We start from the raw sequence: 24,235 nt of genomic DNA, 5'->3' as shown, positions 1-24,235 counted from the left end.
GGCGAGAGATCTCGTTGAGAGAGGGCTGACTTTGCCGTCGAGGTGCGTCTTCCATGCCGTGGCGTTTTTGGCGGGGGCTTGGCCGCCCCTCTTCCCGCGCTGCTGCTCCCCGCCGTTGTGCCAAGTGCTGCTTGCTCGGCGTTTTTGTCGTTTGGGCGCTTGTGTGCAATGGTCCCGTCCTTCTGCCAACTTGCCCGTGTCTCCAGGCGGGTTCCTGATGCCTGCTTTGTTCTCCTGGGAGCTCCTGACCGGACCTTTGAGGTAGTGAGGGATGCGGAGGGCTGAACGTGTTACCCCACGGTCCGAGCGTTGCCCGGAGAGAGGGGCTGTGAGCTGCCGTGCCCTCTGCGGATCCCGCGGGGAGCTGCCGTCGCTTTTCCCCCTACCTACCTGCTCTCCGTCGCTCCCCGGTCTCTCCGGTGTTGCCAGGTGACAGCATTTGCAGGGATGTGACAGCTCCATTGTGCAGATGACGGCGAACAGTAGCGAGACCCGGAGCGCCGTGCGCGCTCTGAGTGATTTATTCCAGTAAAGAAACAGCCATCAGGGAGGATGGGTCGGCGCCGTCAGGAGAAGAGGTGGCACGGAGATGAGCTTGCAGGGAAGTTCATCGTCGGCCGACGCCGCTTTGGAGAGGGGCAGCGCTAGCGTCGCGCCGGTCGGCGGGTTTCGCCCCTGGCGATACACGGCTGAGACGTGGGGGCCCGAGGGGCTGGTCGCTGGGCTCATCTTGTTGCTTTGTCTCTTTAGGAAGAAAGCTGGAGGGGGATCAGCGAGCCGGGACTCGGCGAAAGGTGCTGGCCGGCGTGCCGAGCGCCCGCCCGGAGCAAAACCGGGGGCAGGATGGGGCGGTAACGCGAACGTCTGTGCTGGGAACCTCGGCGTGGAATTGAAGTGGGCTCCCTCGCGGGGCTGGGGCCGCTCCAGCGACGCGGGGAGGCTCTCCTAGGCGCGTAGGCGCGCTCAGGAGACGCTGTCGCGCACCTTCCTTGGCCCTGCAGAGTTGACACAGTATATTGCATAAACGGGCGTGCAGAAATCTTGGCAAACCCGTTTTGTTATTTACTCAGTCGAGCAGCTGTCATATAAATACATCTTTAAGGCTGCTTGCATCGGTGGTGAAACTTTGGGGAAGGGATGTGGAGTAGTTACAGCCCGTAGGCATCGGCTCGTACGAGCACATCTTAAAAAGGGGGAGATGGGGGCATCCTCGATGACCGGGGCTGCTGCGACCCGTGCGGGGCTCTACCGGAGCGGGGCCACGCGGCACCCCGGGTGCGCCGGCCCCGCGGGTGGCTCCGCTCGCTCCCAGCTCCTTGAGGGAGCTAAGGACAAGGTTTTGAATCAAATACCATGTTGGGTGGTGTTTCCCCCCCCTTCCCTCCTTGCATCCCTCTTTCAATCTCAAGCTGGTTTTAACTCAGCGCGGAGGTGGAATCGGAGCCGAGCGCTGGACCCGGGCGGCGCTGGCCTGCCGCGCTGGTTTGCTGCTGCGCCGGCGAGGCTCGGGCCGCACCGCGCGTTGCCCCTTGCCCGGCACCACCTGAGCGGCTTCGCCGGCGCAGCAGGGAGCGGGAAGCTGCCTTCGGTCCCGCTTTGGCTTCGCAAGCCGTTGCGACGAACTCGGGGAGCCACCGGGTTTGGCGCTCCGGGAAGGCGTTTCCTCCTCTGGCCTCGGCTGCTGCTTCGTTTAAAGAGAAATAAATAAATGAATAAAGAGCTGCCTGGCCAGGGTGCAAACGCCCGGCGCGTCCCGGAGGAGCTCCCCGGCGGGCACCGCTGGCCCAAATTTATTTCTCCTTGCTCGCTCGGAGCTGCCGCCGGGGCCGGGCGGCGGGGGAAGCTCGCCGCCGGTGCCGCGCTCTTTCGGTTTGCTTTCGTTGCAGCTCAGATGTTCCCACCGCCTCCCTCCCCCCCGCTTTTCCCCGGCGGTTCCCGTGCTCCGGCAGCGGGTGCTGAGCTCATCTCCTCCCGCTGCAACCAGCGCGTCGCCGCCTGTTTCCGCTCTTATTTTCCTGGATTCCCCTTTGGCTCTCCCAAGACTGAATATGCAGGAACAGAGTATTGTCAGGACACGGTCCCAGACCGGTGGGGGGTTTTTTTGGTTTTAGCTTTTGTTTTTTTTCCCTCCTTGTTCAGTGCTTCATTTACACATGAAAATAATTGGCTGGTTTTTCTGAAGGCTTTAGTATGTCAGGTACTTGTTGGAGGCTGCCTTAAAAAATACAGAACCAAGCTGGCAGCAGTGTCGATGCCATGCGGAGACAAGGTGGGGAGGGCAGCCCTGGGGTGGGTGCTGCGCCCCTTTAATTTTGGATGGGGGGAAAAAATAGGAGGCCTAAGCTAACGTGGGGGCCCTCTGCGCTGGGACTGTAGGGAATGTCACGAATGGGCTGTGCCTGGTACCAGACTTGGTATTTTCAAGCTTCTGTTCTTTTATGGTTGTGGGAGGAACCCGTTTGCGGTGCCTCTCCTTTACAGGACATGCCCGGTAGGACTCAGGGAAGTGGAGGCATTGGGGAAGGGTTGAGGGAGCAGCAGAAGGAGCCCCTGGGATTATCCCGTGTTGTTTTCCAGCCTGTTCTTGTCCTTTGAGGGGATGGTGGACAAGGACCTGGTTGTTTCCCTGCTGTGATGTCTGTCTAGAATAGATGCTCCAGTGGCTGAAGCTCATCAAGGCAGAGCCACCCCGGACAGCAGTCAAGGTCCTTCAAGGAAACCTTCCGCAAGGAAGTGGCTCAGTTTGGAACAGGGAAAATGCTAAATCCCTTTCCTGGGAGCCAGAGCTACAGAGCAAGCTCTGCTGTGACGGCTCGGGCAGGTCAGACCCAGCAGCACCCAGAACCGCAGGCAGGAATCCTTCCTCTGTGTTGAAGCTTTCCTTGTGTAGCATCACACGTGCACAAGTCAGTGCCACGCACCCTAAAATGCCTCTAAGAATGCGATCTGGTCTCAGAGATGTATTTCTGCAGATGGGTGGCAAGAGCCAGGGGAGAAAGTGTATGTTGAGTGAAAGGGCAGCGCTGGAGAGCTGCGAGTGCTTGGTCAGATGGTGGGGCCACATGACATGGCTGATGGGCTCCGTAATGAGGTGGCAATACGAATATGAACTAATGGCATGGATGCTGGAAGAGGTTTACTTAGTGAGGTGAAGTCCTCATGTACCTCTGGCAGAGAATTTTTTGTGACAGGAAAAATGTGCCTGTGGGTGCTCCTGGGAAAGCAGGTATGAGCATCATGTGGCAGTGCCAGGAGATGCCAAGGCCGTTGTTTCGTTTGTTGAGGGAGGTTTTCTCTAATGAGCTGTTGTGCTAGGTGAACTAGCTAGGTGTGCTAGGTCTTTGGGTTGAAGGGGTGGGCTGGTCTCTGTGTACTGCTCTTGACTTCGTTTGAGAGGTCCAAGGTTGCAAGGCTCAGGCAATTGCGCTGAGCGTCTCAGCCGGGGCCAAGCAAGGGAGAGGTGTGGAAACCTGAGGGCACCACGATAGCAGGGGGGAGCGGTGGAGGAGGGTGCTCTGGTGACAGTGTCGGATGGCTTTTCCCAAGATTTTGATGTCTGGGGAAAAAGCCAAGGACTTCATTGCATCGTTGGTTCAGGAGGTGGTGTATATGAGTGAAAAGAATTCAGTTTTTAACCCGAGTCAATAAACTGTGCTTGTTTGCCTTTCGAGCAGTCTGTCATGTTCATAGCTCATGCAGAATCCCTTTGACATTTTAAAATAAGATCTAGTAAATAGGAGCTGGACTATCCCAGGTGCATCCCTTGTAGTAAGGGCTCTTTGACAGCACGGCTGGCATTTTAGATTTAGGGCTGTGTAAGATGCATGATTTTGTAGCAAGCTTGAAGCTTTTCTGGAGAATGCAGCCCAAGACAGTGAGTCATCTTGATTCTCTAAAGAAATAAGTGCTTGTAGGGAAATGCAGGATAAATGTTTTGATTTTTAGAGTTTTCCTCATAGGCGGTGCTGTGCTGGAATGAGGGAAAATAAATCCACTGGAAAGTGAGCCGCAGGAAAAGGGAGGACAGCTCTGGGATGTTTGTTCAGCAAAATTTATTGCACCTATTGCAGCACTGCATCTCTGCTAGTGGCCAGTAAGGTCATCTTCGTAGCCAAGCGTGACGCAGCCATAATACATATAAACACGTATATGAACAGGTTCCCTAGCTGAGCCTGCTTCCAGGGAAATCTCTCTGTAATCCCCCGGGTGAATGTCCTGTGCACTGAGGCATGAAGACTGCTCGTCCTTTTAATTTATCCTAACAAGTGTGATCGAGGATGCTATTGATGTTTATGGCTGCTCTGTCTTCTCAATTTACTAACTAACTCTATATTTATAGGCTATCATTTCCCAAGAAATCTAAGATGATTAAGAGCTCAGTTCCACTGAACTTGTTAGCCTTTGACAGCCCTTGTCTTTGAAATCTCAAACTTTGTTCTTGCTTGTTTTCTCCTGGAGGTCCTCACCTTCTGATGCCCTACGTTGCTTTCTTTCAGTGATGACTATTTCTGCCACACCTTCCTCCCCCTTTTTGAAGAAGAGGAGACCAACCAGGGATGCTCACTGGGAGGCATGGTGTGTCACTGATTTGTCTAAAGGCAAAGTCGTATTTCTCTGCTGCTGCTGGGGTTGAAGAAGCTGTTTTAGACATCATCTCCCTTTCTCAGTGTGCTTTGACCTGCTATCCCTCACTTTCTGTCACTTGGGATACCCAGTGTCATCATATTTCAGGTCAGGGCCTACCAGGTAACAGGCCAGGCCAGGATCTGACCGTGGCCTTAAAGGACCAGCACAACATGGGCAAAGAAGAGTCCCCATCTCCCCAAGAGCCGAGTTCTTGAGTTAACTTACTTGCTTCCATACAAATCGGTTGAAGCACGTCATGTGCATCTGAAGCTGGTGCGTAGCTTTTGGGTAGCTAAAAATACAAAGCTGTTGAGTTTGAGATCAAGCCTCTGTGATTCATGTCCAAGGTTTTGGGAACCATTCGATCAGCCCTGACCAAGGTGAAGATTGAGAAGTTAAAGGCTGCATTTTCTGAATGGTGCGTTCCTGATAATGATCCTGGTTGGCCTGTAACTACCCACTGCTGTTAATCAGGCTGCAGCAGCTTGTTGATAGTTTGTCGTCTGATATCAGAGAAAAGCAACAGTTTGATCTCTTCCTACTGAGAGGCCAGCAAGGGCTTTTGACAGAGCAAACAGTGAAGGCATTTCATGGGAGTTAGAGCAAGCTCTCTCAAACGTCTGGTTTGTCCTTGCCTCCCTTAAGGTGTTGCGGTCCGACTTGGATGTGCGGTGAGTTGGGCTCCTGGCTCCCCATTGCTCACTTAGCCGTTGAGATGCTTATCCAGGCCAGCCGGTCTCTGCGCAGGAAATCTAGCGGTGTGGGATGAGGCTGCTGAACCCAGCCCGTACCAAAGCCACCCAGACCGCGTGGCAAGGGGCTGAGCGTCCTTCGGCTCCTGACCTTCAGCCGTACCCACTTTGGAGTGCGTTCTCGCTGGAGACAGCGCAGTAGTGAAGAGATCTGGCTGTAAACTCAAGCTTGAGCACTCTCCTAACTGCTGGTGTAGAGAACCCTGCTTGGATGGGGCCCACGTGCCCCAAAGCTGTGCTGAACACTGGAAATAGTAGTCATCAAGTGCCGCTGACTGGTGCGAGACATTCATATGGGACATGCCCATATCCCCTCTTCTTCCGTGAAGCTGTCTGTCCAGCTGGCTCCAACAAATGTTTTCTCTTCCCCAGTGTACACGTGAGAAAATCTTAGGTGAAAGCCAGGTCTTCTCACACCATTTAGATGGAGCTCAAATTGGGGGGTACTACTTCCTCTAAACAATTTCGCTTCTTTCGGTGTTTAAAGTTTACTGGAAGGCTCGTGCCCATCTCTGGGTGGCTGAGTTCCTGTTCAAAGCCTTCTGGAGGATGAAACGAGGAGCTGCCAAGCTTGACATATGGTGATTTTTGGGGGCAGACTGTGGAGTTAAGTGACGTCTGTTGGCAACCCAGGCTTGAGAAAGCAAAGATGAGGATTTTAATGCGTAGTGACATTGTTCGAGAAAATGTTCCGCTGCGAGATAGGCTTGTCTCTGCAGACCCCAGGATCGCTCCCGCGCTGGGTTAGCGGAGTCGTCGCGCCGTGCTGAGCTGCAGTCACCGCCCGGCGGTCCCACCGTGCGGACGATGGTCTGCTCTGGGGTGCGTGTCTGCTTGGCGTGTCTGGCCTGCGAGCGGTTCCAGCAGCGCGATACCGGGCACGTCAGCTGGGCAGCGGAGGAGCTCTTCTCGTTTGAGAATAAGGTGTTGCTTGGAGCACGCGGTCCCGAGATTGTTCGCTGCGTTGTATGTCTCGTTGGAGCTCGGATGAAAACTTATTCCCAAATTTTTTAAAACAGCTTTATAATTTGGAAAATCAGGTATTGAAAGCACTATCTTCTCTGTCTTATCTTTCTGGCTGATTTGGTCCTCAGTCTCTTTTCCTCGTGATGCATCATCTTTTTGCAATTTTCTATTGGTTTCCTTCCCTCCCTCTTATCTCTCCCCCTGCAGTTCTCTGGCTTTTTCTCTCTCTCCTTCTCTTTCCCGTTCCTTCCCCCCCCCATAATTTATTTGCAGGCAGGTTGTCCCTTTGATCCGCTGTATCTCGTCTCAGTAGGACCGTGATAAGCAGGTTGCGTTGCTGCGGCTGAGCTAGCCCAACGCCGCAGGCTCGCGGCGGGTCAAACCCCGCCGGGGAGCGCGCGAACGGGGCAGAGCCGCGCGCCCGGCCCCCTGCCCCGGCGTCCCCTTCGCCTCGCTCCTCTCTCCCGCGGGAGCCTGGTCCCGCTCCCCAGTTTAAAAAACGTTGAGAAGACGCGTTTTCCGTGAAGAGGGGGGGGAAAAACATTGCACTTGGAAAAATGAGTGCTGGAAACGTCACAGCGCCGGCCGGCGTGCGCAGCAGACGGAGCTTTTTGCTGCCTGTTAAAAATACCCGGCTGTGCGCAGCCCCTCCCGGGGCCGCCGGGAAGTCCTTCAGCCTTGGCGAACGCGGCTTGTGCACAATGGCCAAAGCGGGGAGCTTTGCTTCCCCTGTTTCCTGTTTTTAAAGTCTGTGTCAGGCGTGGGACTTGGTGGAGTGTTTTTTTCTTTTTTTTTCTTTTTTTCCGAGCAGCAGATCCCGCGCAAGCACGCCCCGAGGCAGCCAGCGTTGGCTCCTCATGGTCAGAGCGCCTCCGACTATACATATATTTATATATGTATTTTTATATATACATATCTGCTTTTCCATTTTTCCATTTTCCATGTTTATTTTTCCGTTCCGACAAGCAAATTTTTGCTTACGCAAACCGGTGGCCGGGCGCAACGTCGTCCCAGCCGAGCCGTCCTCGTCCAGCGGATGCGTGCGCCCCCGTGGAAGAGGCGTCCTAAAGCCCCCCGAAGCGTTGGCGTTTGCGTTCCAACGCCGGGCAGAAGAGGGGTCGCGTGCGATCGTTTTGCCGTTTAACGTGTCCTCCTACGTTGGTTTGTTGTTCTGTGGATAATCCTTCGTAATGAATCCACGGGAGATTGATGAGGATAGCTCGTTATGCACTTCCCAAGCAGTTTCCCTGTAATTCTGTAGCAGCAAAATGTGCCGTTAAAGGCAGAGAGCCATGGGAATGATGGGACATAATTAGTTGTTGCTGTAATATTTTTGATTGAAAGTGTATAGATACTGTAAGCGGCTCTTTCGGAAGCTGGTGCTCTTAGGAAACTATTAAGAAGAGCGGTGCTTATCAAACGGGGAAGGGTGATCCCGTCCTTAGCCTGCCCGCCTCCCCAGCACCGTAATTAAAACGTCTGGCAGTCGTGGGAGAGCTTTGAGAGATGTCGCAGTGTTCCGAATGCGCAGTTTGGAGGGAGCCGCGGCGCCCCGACGAGCCTGCCCTCCCTTCCAATTAGAAATGAAAAGCAGACGGAGAGTTCTCCCGAATAAAGGACTTTTTTTTTTTTTTTTTTTGGGTCCAGTGTGCACTGAATAGCTGGCTGTCGCTGTCCCCGTGGTAGAATTGCACATATGCTTTATTCCTGCTTTTCTTGTTCCAAATTAGTCCGAAGCCCAGGATATATCAAAAGCTTGTGTAGGCAGAAGCGGGCTGCAGCGCAGGCTCTGCATCCGTGGAGCACTGCGCTCGGAAGCACGCTGTGATGGTCGCGGAAAGCAGCCCAACCTGCTGACACGTGCTTGAACTTTTTGTGTGCGGGGGGTTGCGAGAATTGGATTCATCAGCTATTTCACCGGCACCTCTGGAGCTTTTCCCGCTTGCGTGAAGAGGCTCCGCGTCTAGACCCTCGCACTTCAGAGGATACCAGTAGTGAGCGTATAGATACTAGTGATGAAAGCCGTGGTGTAATCTCGAGCGAACCTCTTGCGGTCACGACAGCCGCAGGAAGGCAGAGCTGGGGCGTGATTTCGGTTGATGCTACAAAGACTGGTGCTAAATAATAAAGCCTCTTGGCTTCAGTTTTGTATTGTTCCCTTTTCCTTATAATGTAACCAAAGTTGAACTGAAGTTTCCCAAGCTGTGCATCTGCCTTGGGCTCATTTTGCTGAAACTCTTAGGAGAGAAAGGGAGATGGGAAAAATAAAAGTTTAGCCATTTCTGAGCATGAAATACAGGGGAAAATGTGGTGCTTGCTTATGTAAAAAAGATCTTGCTGCTGTCTTCCTTTAGAAGGTCATGCTGCGGGGCAGGGGCTGCTCAGGGGATGTGCCGTGGGCTTGAATGTGCGTCGGCCGCTTCGACGCCTGCTCAAATCCGATAGATCCTTGGAGGGGCCGGGGATGAGGAGCCCCTTCTCCCCAGCACGGCCACGTGCGTTGTGTCCCCCGGGTGATGGCTACCTTCCTTTCTCACTTCTCCCTCCAAGGGTTCAGCTACCCACGTAGACCTCTCGGCTCCCCACGCATCTTGGGGGCTTATTTCCAGTTGCTGGCACGCTTTCTGAATCTCCCTCTACCCATCTGTTGTTATCAGTGCTTCTGTCTCCTTATTTTGCTGAATTTCTATTTTTTCCCTCTTGGTCATCTTAGGCATGCCTGTGTCTTTTTGCATATGCCCAAGCATTTGCTTTCTAGTGCCGAGGCTAGTTCCTGTCGTTATTTCCTTGTAGGAATGAGAACTGCTGCTTGGTTTGCTTTGGGAGAGGGACTTTGTCTCTAAGCCATCTATTGGAAAAATGCAGCAGTAATAGAAGTTTTTTTCACAGCCTCCCTGAGCAGAAAATTTGTTGTTACATCTCTTGCCTTCCGCATTATAATGTCGAAGCAAGATTAGGTTATGTTTGCCTCCTTGGCACTTGCCAGGCTTCAAATACGTTCTCTTTCTCTCTGCCCATACTGGAACTCCACTCCTTCCAGGCCGGCCGTGAATCTGTGTGTGTTAGACCTAGTTCTGCTGTTTTAAGAAATAAGCTTAGCTTCACTTCGCAGCGGTTCAGAAAGGTTTTCCTGGAAGAATCTTATACCCTATTGGGAAGAGCGGTCAACAAGATGGCATCAGATGATACAAAATGAAGACTTCTGCCTTACTCTGCATTTTATCTCGCACTGCTCTGTTCAGCCTCTGGTTACTCGCTATTTCTGCTCTGAGATTCTTTTTCACCCCGCTGTTTGAGTTATGCGAGCTTACTGTTCGTTCCGCGGAGATGTAGCTTATCCCGACGTGGACATCACCTCTGAGTTTGGCCTTGCTTGCATCTTGCATCTTTGGCTTTTGCAAAAGAAGGTGTGGGGAGCCCATGCAAGCCCGGGAAGACAACTCGCTGCTGTCAAGAGCAGCAAATCCTCCCCGCCTGGTTTGTGTCTGGAACGTGAGAATAACATCGCAGATGGATGTTCTGCTCCACAAAGAGTATGTTCGTGCATTCTAATTGCTGGCATCTTTACTTGTTACTAGTGTAATTGTGAGTAGACGTTTGTTTTTGTATTGATAATTAGGGAGTGGAACAGATGGTGAAGGCTTAGTTTAAAGTAATGTGTCCATTAAAGAAAATCTACTGTATACAGCTGAAGATTCTTCACTCTAACAGAGCTTAGCTCTCCGTAACAACGCTCATCTCCTCTCTAAGGAGGGCTTCAGCCATTGCAACGTGGTCAGCTGCTTTCAGTGGAAGCTCAAGTCTCTAACAGTGGACTTGTCTGCTCCTGAGTGAATGTCTTGTGCTATCTTCAGGGGCAGAGTATTTGGACGAACAAGCCCTCGGCGCTTCTGGTGAGCATCCACCGAGCCTGCAGCCAGCACGCAGCACGTTTTGGTGTGGAAGGAGTTGCTTGAGGAGCACTTTTTCGAGTTGTAGAAATAGCTCGGTATTGTGGAGCGGAGTACAGCAGTTTAATTTCTATGGTTAAGACAGGGCCATCGGTCTTGGAGCTATATTCGAAGCCAAGCTTTCCTTGAGACATGGTGAAGGATTTTGGGTAGCTCTCCTCGCTGTTCCTTGTCCTCCTCCTGCTTGCCCCAGCGCTGGAGGGGTATCTCTCACCTACAGCCTCTGTGGCACCAGGACATACCTCATTTTCTTGAAAGCTGCTTGTCTCTAACCCGTAGAAGTTCCTTGAAGCGGCCAGCTCAGTGCTGGAGAGACGAGCTCTTGGCAGGGTCTTTCCTTGCTGTCCTGCTTCAGCTTGCAAGTCCTGTGGCAGATGGAAGGCAGCACGTCCAGATGCGGACCTCAGTAATCTGCAGCATTGCTAGGCTCCTGCGGGGTGAGGTACTCGGGGCGCGGAGAAGTCTACCCAGGAAAGGCAGAGCCTAGCAAAGGGGTGGGTGGTGTGTCTGCCCGAGCTTGTGGAAGCAAGCTTGCCTTCCAGATGGCTCGCTGAACAGATCCGCTGGCGGTTTGGAGGCACGAGCACCAGATGAAGAGGGAAAGGAGCCAGGCACACAGATAAAGCCTCTAGAGAACATTTGTGCCTGATAAAACCTCTCTAGGTAAATTTATGATTGAGATTAAATAGCATGCCAGTAAAGGTGTGGAGTCTAGCAGCTCAGGGTGTGTCATACTCACCATGAGACACATCTTACCTGCACTGGAAAATAACATTATACAAAATGCTGACGGAAGGAAATGTCTTGACTACCGCAGAAGTGCAGCGGTATCATTTAAGGGCTGAACCTCGCCGTAGGGGTTGTGCTGTTGATTGAGAGCCGCCACAGGAAACTGGACACGAATTTCATTTGACATGGCTTATAATGCTGTGTTAGATGTAGGGGGCACTGGGAGGCAGTATGTCCAGTAGCTCAGCCTTGCAGCGGTATATCCCTCCATGCCTCGCCAATCACCTCCGCTCCTGACAGCGGCATAAATGTTACTTCTGTAGCGTGTTATTGTCTGCACAATAACTGCCTTATTAATCACTACAACACGCCGCTATGTCAGTTGCTAATGGCACGCTGAAATCCAGCCTGCTGCGTCCATGTGCACAGTGTGCAAGGACCGTCTCGGTCGGGCGGGCGAGCGGTGCCTGGCCCGTTGGGACCCCTTTCCCCAGGCCCGTTGCTCTTTGGTGTTCAGTGCTGGACAACAAGGAGGAAGGAGCTCTGAGGCTTGGGGAGATGGTTCCTCTGCACTCCCGTAGCCTGAGGGCACATTGTGACTTGTGCACAAACGTTACGGATGGGAGGAACTTGCCGTGGGGCAGGGAGCAGTGCTTGTGGGCTTGGGGTCCTACTGCTGCCTCTGGTGAGGCACCGAGAGGGACCTTGGTGTTCACCTGAGTACTGTATCAGCGGTGCAATCGGTAGGTACCCTGCTGAAGGGCTTCTTCTGACTGGGCTTGACGTGTCTCCATTTCTCCTTCCGTTTCCTGGCTTTCGCTGACCCATCAGAGTTCAGCCACCGGCAGAGCAGAGCACGGGATTTGTCACGCTCGGCTCCAGCCACCTAGCAGCTATTTGGCCTCGGGTAATTCTGGTCCGTCTCTGGTCGACCCATCTGGACAAGGATGAACATTTCCAGGGAGGTTTTCACGCCACCTGTCCAAGACATCTCCCTTGGGGCTGACTCGTGGCCTGCAAAGGTTTGTCTCGCCTGGCCCACAGTAACTTTGACTGCTATTTCGTTAACGCAGAAGAGCCAGAAGACCAACCCAAGAGACCGAGGCTTGCCTGGCAGCCTGTGGTTTGGGCAGGGTTCACGAGATGACTCAATGTTCCCCTGGACCTTCTGCACGTGCTGCAGCCTGAGAGCAGGACGAACGTGCCAGGCCGGCTGGGAGCCGGCTCGGCCCCCTGTCCCGGTGGGGGGCTCCCTGGCTGGGCTCTAGGCGCAAAGGAGAGGAGTGTTTAAGCTACACAGATGGCTTCCCGGTGGGGAGGAGAGAGTCGGCAGCCAAGATGGAGCACAGCTCACCCGGCCCGCTGGAAACTGGTCAAGATCCCCGGAAAAACTAAAAGAGAGGAAAAGCCTTGTCGGCACTGACTGGTTGTGCATGGAGTCAGACGGCTGATTTGATTTTCTTGGCTTATTTTCTGCCAGTTGATTGCATCATTTTCTTTCGGCCTTGATTTTTGCCCTATTCTGGGTTGATAGGGTGAAAAAGGAGCGTGGCAGCTTCGCGCGATCCAGCGGGACGAGGCAGGCGAGAGCTTTCTCGCGGGCAAGCGCTGCACGCAGGCAGCTCTTGCAGCGCGAGCTCTTTGCAAGAGCGCGGGCTGGACGGCCTCTCTGCGGAGCCCACTCCCCGCTCCGTTAATCCATCGGGACGGGAACCGAAAGGCGACGCGAGCGGCTCCCGCCGGGCTGACCCTCGCCCTCCACGGAGCGGGCATGAGCGCCCAGCGCCGCTCTTGCAGAGGCTGGAGAAGGCGGGCAGCTAATCGCCCTCGGAGAGGGGAAGGGGGAGGTGGATGGCTCCCGCTTGCTCCGGGAGTTATTAAAGAGCTGCTGCGCGGGATCCGAGTGACTTCGGTGGTCTTAACGGGGTTTGGGGGGCGCTGCTCGGCCCCGCTGCCGGCTGATTGATTGCTTGGTGCCGGCCGAGCTGGGAGATCGGCTCGTGCCCCACCCCGCCGAGAGCCGCGGTGCGCCCGGGCTGGCCCCGTAGTGGGTTGTAGCATCCGCAGCCTCAAGGCGGGGGGGGGGGGTTTGGTTGGGTGTGTCTGTTTGGTACCTGGGTTCATCCAACAGATCCCTGCTCCCGGCTACCTTGCCTGGAGCCCGAGCTCCGGGGGTGAATGCTGACGGCTGAATCCAGCATCCTCCGTCCACGCTGACGTGGGGCGAGAGACAGCAGCGCCTGCAGATCAGCCCCCTTTTAACGGAAGGCACTTTGTAAGCCTTATCCTCAAGCTGCTTGGCTGTAAACATCCCCGAGAGGTCTTCTCTTGGGGGGGTCACAGCGTGACGCGGGGTCCAGAAGGTCAGAAGCAGCAGTTATGGGCCATTTGACCGGTGAAAGCTTCCTTCCTGGAGCAGAAGGCCAGATTTCCTTAAAACCTGGGCTCGTGCCTAGGCAGTGCTGTCGGGAGAGCTTGGGGAGGCACGAAATGGAGCTCTCTGGAGAGCTGTTGAGGTCTGTGGCTTGGGGGAATCGCTGCCGCTGAGCGCCGGGAGTTTGCAGCCGAGTGGTAGGTGTCTCCAGAGGGAGACACCTTTGCAAAGGTGTCTCCTTTGCAAAACCCATGGCTCGAAAGGTGTGGTGACGGCCCCGCCGTTAGATCCGGAGAGCTGGCTGTGGCAGCTTGGAGGCGCTGATGGAAGATTTTGGTTACCGAAGCAGGAAACGTGGGTACAGGTCCCAGCAAGGGAAGTGAAATCAAGGCTGGAGCGCGTGGGAGTGCTGCGATGCGGAGGGCTGGCTGGAGGCTCGCGCCTTCCACGTCATTTGTGGTGTCCGCGCCTCGCGGGTCACGGGATTTGGGTTAGCTCAAGAGGGATTTGAGCTGAAAAGGAGGATTTAATTGATTTAAAAAACAAAACACGTTTTGCTGGGTTATGGATCGTTTTGCTAGAACTTTTTGTTTGCTGTATGTTTACTGCTGGGTGAATGCGCAGCAGTGGCAACGCCGCCGTAGCTCCTCGCTGCTTTTTTTTTTCCCCCCCAAAAAAAGGCCTGCCCTTCCTGCGCTGTCCGCGACCCTCCTCGTGGCACCTTCCCCTGGCTTCCCTGGCTCGTGGCCGGCCCCTGGCTGGGCCGAGGGGGCTCCGGCGCCCGCAGCCGGCCCCTTCCTCACCCGCGCCTGGGCGAGACGCGGCGGTCGGCCGCCGGAGTCCGCCTGCCGCAAGCAGAAAACGAAACCTGGCGGGTTTTTTCCCATCTGCTTCTCTCTGTTGTTCTCGCTACTCTTCTTGTTACCCTTAAAAATAAACAAATAACAATAAAAAAAAATTAGGGCGACGTCAGCCGTATTGCAGCTTTTTAACGTTTCCCATCAAATCCGCCAGGAAAGCGGCCCCCAGCAGAGGAGCAGCGCTCCGGCGAGCGTATTTTTATTCGCGTCTTTGCAGCCGCTTTGTCCGACAAGAACCGCGTGCAACGGCAGCTCAGCACAGCGGACCGGCGCCAGCGCGTGAAGCGGGACGTGCGGCGGCGCCGAGCGGAGCGGGCGCCCGCTGGCGAGCCGGGCTGGTCCCGCCGGGGCTCTGCCCGCCTGCCCGGGAGAAGTTTCTCCCAGGCTCCTCCTGCTTCCCGGGAATCAATGGCAAATTGCAACATGGATTTTAATAGGCGCTTTAATACGGGCACGTAACACGTGTGCATTTTTCTTCTTCTTTTTTTTTCTTTCTTTTTAAAAATTTTTTAATTGATAACGCTATTTTTATCTTGGGAGATTCGAAAATACGCGGAGGTGGCAGCACAGGTTAAGTTCCCACCTCGCTACGTTTGCGGGGAGTCGTTTATTCTGGAGCGAATCTGGCTTTAGCTCGTTCCCTGCTTCGGGGGGCCATCGGCGTCGTTTCTGTACGGCTCGGAAGGCCGAACGCGCGCTCCCTGAAAGCACCGGGCCGTTTCTCGGAGCAGTGAACGCGGGGCGAGCCGTGGCGCAGCCCCGCTCGCGTGCTTGGAACGTCGTGGAAACCTTCTGAAGTAACTCACTCGTTGTTATTCTCTCGTGTGTCCTCAGAAACCTTGATGGATACCCGGACGGCGACAGCTGAGCTGGGCTGGACTGCGAACCCGCCTTCAGGGGTAAGTGGTGGCCGCAAAACTGCCGCCTGCCTTCACGTTTGTAAGACCTTGCGGGTTTGCTTTTCGTGAAATGTTGATTCACGCCGCTTTTTCAAAGCAAGGCGGTGATGCTGGTGGCCTCCTACGCCTCGGCAAAGATAGGGATTCCCGCAAGCTGGCAGCCGGCGCAGGAGACGTCCGCCTGCAAAAGAAGATACAGACCCAAGCAGCCCTCCTTATGGGGTAACGGTGTAAACGCTGTCCCAGAAGTCCTCAACCCTAGAAAATCCTTAATTTGTTACTGTTCAGGAGAGCAATACCTCTAACAGGAGCAAATCGCAGAGAACAACTTATTCTGGGGGAAAAAAGAGCAAAGATGGTGCTGTTTCCTTGTTTGCTTCTCAGGTCTTTTGGGATGCCTATGCCCTTCAAGGGATGTAGTTTAACAAGTTTCAGCACAGTAGCAGAGAGATAAAGAGTCTTAAGGGGGGCAGGAGAGAGGAGAGAGGGGGAGGTTGTCCCTTCTATTTTTCCCTTGCCTTGCAAGGAACCTTTGAAGAATCAATGACTGAGATCAAAAAGGAAAAAAGGATGAAGAGTAGCTGCTCCCTGACAGCTGCCCACCTCCCCAGCTGTCTGATTGCAGCCCAGCAGCACGAGAGGAAGAAACGCTGAGGAAGGCTTTTTCCTAAGGCACATCTTAAATGGAAGCAGCACCACTTGGCTGTCCTGGCACCTACATGAAAGGAGTAGCGGGTGCTGGCCTGCTTCCCGAAAGTCCTTCACTTGAGGAGGCGGAATCCTTGTGTAATGTTGCCTGTAGACACAGAGAACATCTTTGGTGCTTTGTGGGGCTATTCTGACACTCCAGATAAGAGAGAGATTTCTTCAGAGACCGAATGCAGTTAGATTTTTGTTTTATTTTATTTTATTTTTGATGTTGTGTAGATCTTTCGAGCAGAAGCATGGAAGGTGATTGCTTCCTGAGAGCGAGAGAGAGAAGTCAATCAGTCCAGGTCCAGCTGGGAGGTATCCCCTGTTGCTGAAACATTGCTTTGTTGTTTCCAAGCCATAAGGAAATGTAGCCTTTTGACATAGCCCGACTTAAAGCTGGAGGCACCAAAACCTGTTTGGAAGCTCTTGGCCAGCATGCTTCAACCCATGCATTGCAAAGGCCAGACGTAGTGCTGACTGCTCCTTGGGTCGTGGCAGTGCTTTTGCCCCAGGTCAGGCCTTCCCATGGCTACGAGGAGGCAGCTCGCCTCCGGCCTTGCTCCCTTTGAGGCTGTGCAGTGTCTTGGCGGTCCTTTTTGGATAGGTCAGGCTGAGCGTGTGCCCCTCGCTGGGTTGTCCAGGCAGGACGTACGCCCGTGTTGCAGGCGTGTACCTGCGTGCTCCGTTGCCTGAGCTCTTGGGCGCTGCTGGTCTCTGCCGTCTCGAGCTGTACGGTGGGGAGGGTGCTTCCGAGGCGGCACGCAGGACTGTGTTCCTTCAAACTCGTTTCTTCAGTGAAGTGGCCCTGGTGTCTGGAGAAGACGGAGCTTTCCTCCATCCAGGCAAGTCCCTGAAGGCGCTCCTCCCCTTGTGTTTCGCCTTGCAGGTAAACTGTTCAGCCAAGTCACCGTTCTCCATCCTCCCGCTCGTGCGTTCGCTCTCTTTCTGTACCAAAAGGCTTGTAATTAGGAGACATTAGCAGGCTCAAAACAGCTTTCATACCTGGAACATCATCCATAATTGCACTCAGCAGTGCTCTTCCTGGCTATTAATGTCACTTTTATGAAGTAATGAGGAACAAAACACCCTGAGGCACTTAAAACATCTTTTTTATATAATACGAGCCTTTGAGGAATGGAAGCATAAAATAACCTGACTCACATTCCCCTGACAGAGAAAGTGATAGACAAAGACAGGAGCAGACAGGGGGAAGCAGATCAGTTGGAAAGGCGGGTGCGAGCTTAATAGGTAGGCATTACAGATTGATAGATAGCAGGTTGGGTAGAGATGGATACAACAGCAGGGGTGATACTCAGGTGGGCCAGTGGTTGGTTTGAGAGATGGATGGCTCCGTTAAATCAGTGGAAATAAAGAGGCAGATAAATGCCTCGGAGAAAAATCTAATATATTTTATTTAGTTACGTGTGTTATCTTGGTAGACTCTTTCAGCGTGCAGGGTTCACCCCTGAGGCCTGAAGGACGTTGTACCAAATGAGAAAGCGTGCGAGCCAGAGTCCTCATTAGGGCTCAGCTGGCTTGGCCAGGTTTTCTAAAGAAAGCGGCTTCCATATGGTCACCAAAACTATGTAGCATAGTTAAAAATAAATAAATAAAATAAATAAAACAGTATCATGGATATGCATTGGGCACTAAATCCTGTCCAGGTATGTTGGAGGGCCTTGAAACATAGTGTTTTACAAGTGTTTTGAAAGATCTGGGCCAGGTAGACTATACACAGGTGATGGGGTATAAATGTGGTTGGATATTGTTGAAAGCCCTCCGAAGGCAGGCATGGCGCTTACATTGCCCGACTTGGCAGCACAAAGCCTTTCCCAGCCCGCTCTGGAAACGGCCGGGAGAGGCACAGGTCTCGAGCACGCCACGGGTTGTGTCTGGCCTTTGCGTCTCATGATACCCTCAGCCTGCCCACCTGGCACGGGATAGTCACAGAATGGTAGAGGTTGGACGGGACCTCTGGAGATCATCTAGTCCAACCCTTCTGCTCAAGCAGGGTCACCTGGAGCGCATTGCACACGATTGCATCCAGGCAATTCTTGAGTATCTCCAGAGAAGGAGACTCCACAACCTCTCTGGCAACCTGTGCCCGTGCTCTGTCACCCTCGCAGTAGAGAAGCTTTTCTTCATGTTCGAGTGGAGCATTAAGAGTCTGTGTCTTTGCAGAAAATTACTGATGGATCATGGCAATGGTCTTTTACAAGTGTGTTTATTTGCTCTTTTGGAAAATATTTAAAAATACTGAGCCTTTTATTAAAAAAGGCATAAAAAAGGTCCACGTATTTGGTGATCGGTACTGGGTCTCAGCGCTTGCAATGCGTTCCTGAAAAATCGGAGCTCGGGGACAGAGCCTTAGTCGCACCATTTCACGGGGCAGATAGGAAGCGTTTCAAGGTGTATTTTGGACTCTTGGCGTGACCTCCCGTGCAGTCATTGGGACCCAGCTCTAACGGGGTTTTGTCGGTTTTGCAGCTTTCTGAGCAGTCAGGCTGAAATTCAGGCAAACCTGAATGATGAAAGAACTTTGCCCGTGGACACACAATTAAATAAACGTACACATATGTGAACACATATAAATAAATGTGTATATGTGCGTAATTAGCATAAAATGCATACTTTCTCCATTCCTGCACCAAGACTGACTTCTGTTTTAACTAAACAGAAATTTATCTTTTGGAAACTCTTGGGTCTGGTGCTGCTGGGTTGCCTGGCCGTTGGCCGAGCTCGCCGCTCAGGCAGCGGGCGTTGCTTTTTCTTTTCACCATTTTTAGTCTGATGCCAGCTCGGGTCCGCAAGCGTTGCATGTGGCACTGCTTTTTGTGCTGCTTTAAAGGATTGGGATAAGGGCTGTCCGGAGCCGGGGGTGCCGGCGGGGGTTCGCAGTGTTGTGACTCGGCCTCAGCGGCATCTCCGTCCGACTCAGTCCCGCTAAGGTGTGCGTGGCTTTCTGCTTGCGTTTGAGTCAGTGAAGACCCCCAGCTTTGCTTGGTGTTTTCTTGTTTTTCCTTTTCATTTACCGATAAGACGTCGTCTCCCCTTCTCGCGGGAGCTTCGCGCTCGGTGGTGTTCAGAGAGATGTGCTGCTCCCAGGCTCTCGGGAGCCCGGCTGACGCGCAGGGAACGGGTGCTTTCAAATTGGCGTTTCCAAGAGGCGGGGGAACGTTCCTACGGGAAACGCAGCGGTTTGGCCGCGGCAAGTCGTGCAGGACGGATCCCCAGGAGGGGTCTCTAGGCTTCTTGCAGTCCTGGCTCTCCCACCCACCAGCCAGTCTCGAGTACGGGCTGGGGAAGGGTGCTTGCTGCAGGTCGCTCTAGGTTATCTGCTGCGTGGGGAGAGTTTGATCCTAGCTCGGGGTGCTGATGTGGCCCCTTCGTGCCCACTCGCTGCTGGCGACCTGTCTCTCTCTATTTTTTTTGTCTTTGCTTTCATGCTTTTCTTTTTAATATAATGGATTAGTGGCAGGCAGATTTCGGAGTGGTCTCCTTGGCCGCTTGCAGCAATGTCTTCTGCTGGCTGGCTCTGCATGGCAGGAAGGGTCGTTCCTCGGCAGAGAGCCGGCGGCGCAGGCACTTCCTTCCACGGTTGTGCGACGGCTGAGCTCTGCTCTTCCTGTGCACGCCCCCCCTGCGGGAAACATCGCGGTTTCACATGGAGCAAGGTCTGTCGGGATCTCGGGGACAGGCACGGGGAGGTATGTTGGAGAGCCAGCTGCGTGGCTGGGTTTACAGCTCCGTCGCGGGCTCAGAGTGCCAGTGCCTGCCTGACCCAGCGCTGTGGGGCTCAAGTGTACTCGCTTCCTCTCCTGCGCTTGGCCCCGAGGGAGCATCTCTGCTTTCTGTCCCTTCCCGTGCTGCTTGGCTGCCCTGAGCCAGGAGCACTGATGCACGGCCATTCAGGCAAGAGCATGTTGAGCTGTTCTGATGGTGCTCCCATAGGTGCTAGAACATCTCCAGAAGGTCCAGGCAGGTTCCTGCTCCACTGGTATCTTTTGCAACTGCTGGGTCTTGACTTGCTCTGTTCATCTGTGTTGTTGCTACAGGCAGTTCGTTCAAAGCAGAGCAAGCCTGGAGATTTGCAGACTTTCGTCGTCTTCCGTTTCCCTTTAAACAATCACGTTCCTCCTCTGCTCCCTAAGTTCACACCTGGAGGTGTTTGGCAGACCCGTCCCATCTGTTGTGGGTGAGATCCTCCTGCAGGCTCCGTCCTGTTTTAACTGCAGCTCTTGTAGCAGCAAACTGTGGTGGTTGCTACCTGAGGTGCTCCTCTGCCAGGAGCCCCGGCGCCAGGAGCCCCATGCATTGGGCACCCAAAGCATTGCAGCGTCTGCCGGCATGTCTTGAATCCAAACCTGAAGTTCAAAGCTCCATTTGCAACTCAGAATACCATGGGGAATGGTCCGTGGAAAGAGCTAGAGAGCGCTGGCTTTCCGACGTGCGTCGCGAATGGGAGAACGTTGGTTGGGTGAACCCGGGTGGTGAGCGCTGGCGGGACCGTGAGAGGCACGCGCTGGATGAACAGGACTCCTGCTGCGGAGCTTGGCAAGGCAGCGAAGCCAACGATGGCCACTGATGGGCGGGTGAGCGCTGAAAGCAGACCGTCGTCTGGCATTAATTGGATGGTGGCCTCTAATGAGAAGCTCCGAATGGGCTGGGAAGCAAGGCCAAGCCAGCCGGGCCGGGCGGGCTTTGCAGCTTTCTCGTACGGAAAGGTGCCTTGTAATAAAAGGAGGGGGAATTTGCACATTGTGTCCCGTGTAAAACGCAGGCTCGCGCACCGCTTCCGTGGCGCGGGGTGGCGAGAGGGAGAGCTCAGCAGGATGGATGAGTTTGCCTGCTTTTATTGCTGCTTTGGTAAACATCGCTGAGCAACAGCGCGCAACCTTGAGCTGTGATCTTTGCTTTAGCTTACAAGAGCTCAATAGCTAGACCTGGGAGCAAATATTCTGCCTCATTTGTTGGCAGCGTGCGCTGCGAGAGGATCGCTTGTCTTTTTTTTTTTTAACAAAAATAATGCGTTTTTTTACGTCACTGCTGCAGTTCACAAGGTGAGAGCTTAGGGAGCAGAGGAGGAACGTGATTGTTTAAAGGGAAACGGAAGAGGACAAAAGTCTGCAAAATTGCAGCAGTGCTGGGCTTGTTCCCTCCCTGGGAAGAGCTGATACACGGGGCAGCTCCGTGTTACCTGCGCTGCGAGGTGGATGCGTCCGGCTCTGCCCCCACGTAAGTGCATGTAAATGCGCGCGAGCGTTTCTGTAGTGTCGCTCGTAGAAATTATGCACGATAGTCGCAGTGCTGCTCAAAGACTGCTCTGTGACTAACGCTGTTATGAGGAGACTGTAAACATGGATTAGTTAAAATGAATGGATTATGAGGATGTAAATCTGTCTGTGGGACTCTAATGCCATCATAGACTATTCACAGTTTGCTGCTGTCCCTTAATTGAAATTGTAGTCAGGATTATATTAATGCCGTTCTATAAATCGAACCGCAAACCTGTATTCTCTCCCTTGCAGCTGCAGCGTGGCTTTGGTTCTGTTTTACTTTATTCTTTTTGCTGTTGTGCCTCGAGCCTGGGTCGCGCACGTTCTGCAGCCCCGGCGGTGACTCCGTTTAATGAAGACATAGGCTCGTGTGGCGCTTTCCCTCCCACTGCCGAGTGTGTGGACCATCTTTGTCCCCACTTTTATGTCCTCCTAGCTTTCTGGGGACAGCTAATGCAGTTGTCCACATGGAAAAGATGTTTGAGGAGATAAGGGGATGAAGGAAGCAGGCAATTGGGTGTTTTCTGTTTGGGGCTCTGCCAGCAAGTGGCCTGCTGCGCCTTGGGCCCTTCTGTTCCCCTTTTGTCCCAAGGATTAAATTCGTTAAGAAAGTGAAGTGTGATTTTTGTCTTGTGGTGCCAGGGGTGAGAGCCAGACCCGCTAAAGCACCAGCACCTCCACGGGCTCTTGGGCCGTGCACATTCCCTCTGCCTCCTTCTCACAGCCTCTTTCTTCTCCTTTCTACAGTGGGAAGAAGTCAGCGGCTACGATGAGAACCTGAACACCATCCGTACGTACCAGGTGTGCAATGTCTTCGAGCCGAACCAGAACAACTGGCTCCTCACCACGTTCATCAACCGGCGCGGCGCTCACCGCATTTACACGGAGATGCGCTTCACTGTGCGGGACTGCAGCAGCCTCCCTAACGTTCCTGGCTCCTGCAAGGAGACCTTCAACCTCTACTATTACGAGACAGACTCTGTCATTGCCACCAAGAAGTCTGCCTTCTGGACGGAGGCACCCTACCTCAAAGTGGACACCATTGCTGCTGATGAGAGCTTCTCCCAGGTGGACTTTGGAGGCCGGTTGATGAAGGTGAACACAGAAGTGAGAAGTTTTGGGCCCCTGACCCGCAATGGTTTTTACCTGGCTTTCCAGGACTATGGGGCTTGTATGTCTCTGTTGTCAGTCAGGGTCTTCTTTAAGAAGTGCCCTAGCGTGGTGCAGAACTTTGCCATTTTCCCAGAGACGATGACAGGAGCAGAAAGCACCTCGCTGGTGACTGCCCGGGGCACCTGCATCCCCAACGCTGAGGAAGTGGATGTGCCCATTAAACTGTACTGTAACGGGGACGGGGAATGGATGGTCCCCATTGGCCGCTGCACTTGTAAGGCTGGTTACGAGCCGGAGAACAACGTGGCTTGCAAAGGTAAGGTTGACCTTGGTTGTGCAAGGTGCTTTGTGCCAGCTCTGCTAATGACCGGTCTGTCCGCAGCCAAGCTGCTGTGAGTCTTGTCTGTTTGGGAATCGGCTCTGCATCAGATACCTGCCGTGAAGCGGTCTTGCTTTCAGGGAGACGTTTTTTTGGGAGCAGTAGGGCAGAGCTCTCTCACCCACGGATGGCAGCAGGCGCCTAAAACCAGAAGCCCGTAAGTGGTGCAATGCTGCTGAGAGCTCTGTGCCTCGTGTTTCACCCTGACGCAGAGCGGGTGGGACAGCTGATGTGTGTCACTTCTGCTGGTGCCTACAGGAACCCTGGAGCTTTGCGGGGTCTTTACGGAGCATGCGTGTGCAAGCTGCGTGCTGGCGTCGGGAACGCTTACCTGGAAGCTGCTGGTAAGCAGGGAGGCCTTAGAGGAAAGGTGTCAAGGGAAAACAGCATGTGTAGGCATCCCGTAAACGTAGCTTGTGTGTGTAAATGGAGCGGTCATGAACGGGGGTCCAGTCCATTTAATCTGGAGTTCACCTAAAGGGTTGAATCCGGTGCTTGGTGCTCCTTTTGGAGGTTTTAGGTGGCTGATGACCGCAGAGCAGCCTGTGCCTTTCTCTGTGCGGGAGGCCGATGGACCCAGCGGTGCTCTGGAGGCAGTGGGGTGCGTGGAGGCGCTCGTGCCCGTGCCTCGTTCCCTGGTCTGGAAGGGTCCGGAGCGGTCTCTTGCTAGATGGACGGGATTATGAGGAAAATTTTTCTCTTACAGAGCAAGGTACTGGCGGGTGCTCTACTAGGGTCCGTCTTGACTTTCTCCGTGGTGCGCGGCCGCTTTTCGGGCGGGGTGCGCTCGTCCTGCTGGCGAGAGTCGTGCTCTGGGTGCAGGAGGGGAGCGTACCCGCCCTGCCCTCCGCAGAGCTGCGGGTTTGTCCCATCAGAGCCCCGCGAGCGCTTCTCAGCCTGCTGGAGCCCTCCTCGGCCGGGAGGTTGATTTCCCGTCGCGCGGGAAGGAGGGGGGATTTCCGCGTGAGCCGCGCAGGGGATCGCGCAACGCCCTTTCGGGCGAAGACCAAGCGGTTTTGGGTCGTGCAAATGCTGGGGCCTTGCTCCCGTCCTCGCTGGGACTCGGCGTGCCCGCGCGTGCGGCAGAGCCGGGGGGGGGCGGGGAGCGGGAGGGGTCCAAAGGCTGCCGTCACGGCGCTTTCCGAAAGGCCGGAGTCATGCTGTTGCGGGGTGTAGAAGGGAATGCGGGGTGTCTTGGTGGGGGGAGCAGGGAAGAGGCTGTCGCCCTCGTTCCGTGAGCCTTCCGGTGCGGATGGCGCTGCGTAGGCGGTGGTCGGCTTGGCTGCGAGACCCCTCAGGTGGCAGCCGTGGTTGCGGAGAGACGCAGCTGCCGAAGCCGAGGTTGAAGCCGCGCAGGAAACGCGTGCGTTCGTTCGCTTTAATAAAAGCTTCCCGCTTAACGAGGACCCTGATCGCATCCGTCGCCCCGGCGCGGGCGGAACCGGCGCCAGCCCGGGAGCTCCGGCGGGTTTTCGCCTCCGCGGGGCGGTCGTTCCGGCTGCCCTGCCTCTCGGAGCTGGGAGCGACCGCGTGCTCCGGGGGCAGCGCTCCGGGTACTGGGAAACCGCCCCGAGAAAGGGGAGGCGCTCTGCGGAAACCCGCGCGTCGCGCCTGCGGC

General features: G+C 54.3%; 1 protein-coding gene across 1 annotated transcript in view; it reads left to right on the top strand.

The window, feature by feature from the left end:
- EPHB1 (EPH receptor B1) overlaps positions 1 to 24,235 on the top strand; it is a 95,180-nt gene that overhangs the window by 11,984 nt on the left and 58,961 nt on the right. The window contains exons 2-3 of the mRNA XM_085303890.1: positions 15,092 to 15,156; positions 21,873 to 22,554. Of these exons, the coding sequence (XP_085160016.1) occupies positions 15,092 to 15,156; positions 21,873 to 22,554 (747 nt within the window). The remainder of the gene's footprint in view (positions 1 to 15,091; positions 15,157 to 21,872; positions 22,555 to 24,235) is intronic.

Source organism: Rhea americana, unplaced genomic scaffold (assembly GCF_003343005.1).
Source record: "Rhea americana isolate MKP2758 unplaced genomic scaffold, rheAme1 scaffold_200, whole genome shotgun sequence".
Lineage (NCBI taxonomy): Eukaryota > Metazoa > Chordata > Aves > Rheiformes > Rheidae > Rhea > Rhea americana.
Note: the sequence above shows the minus strand (reverse complement) of the source record. Positions and strands in the feature narration are given on the sequence as shown.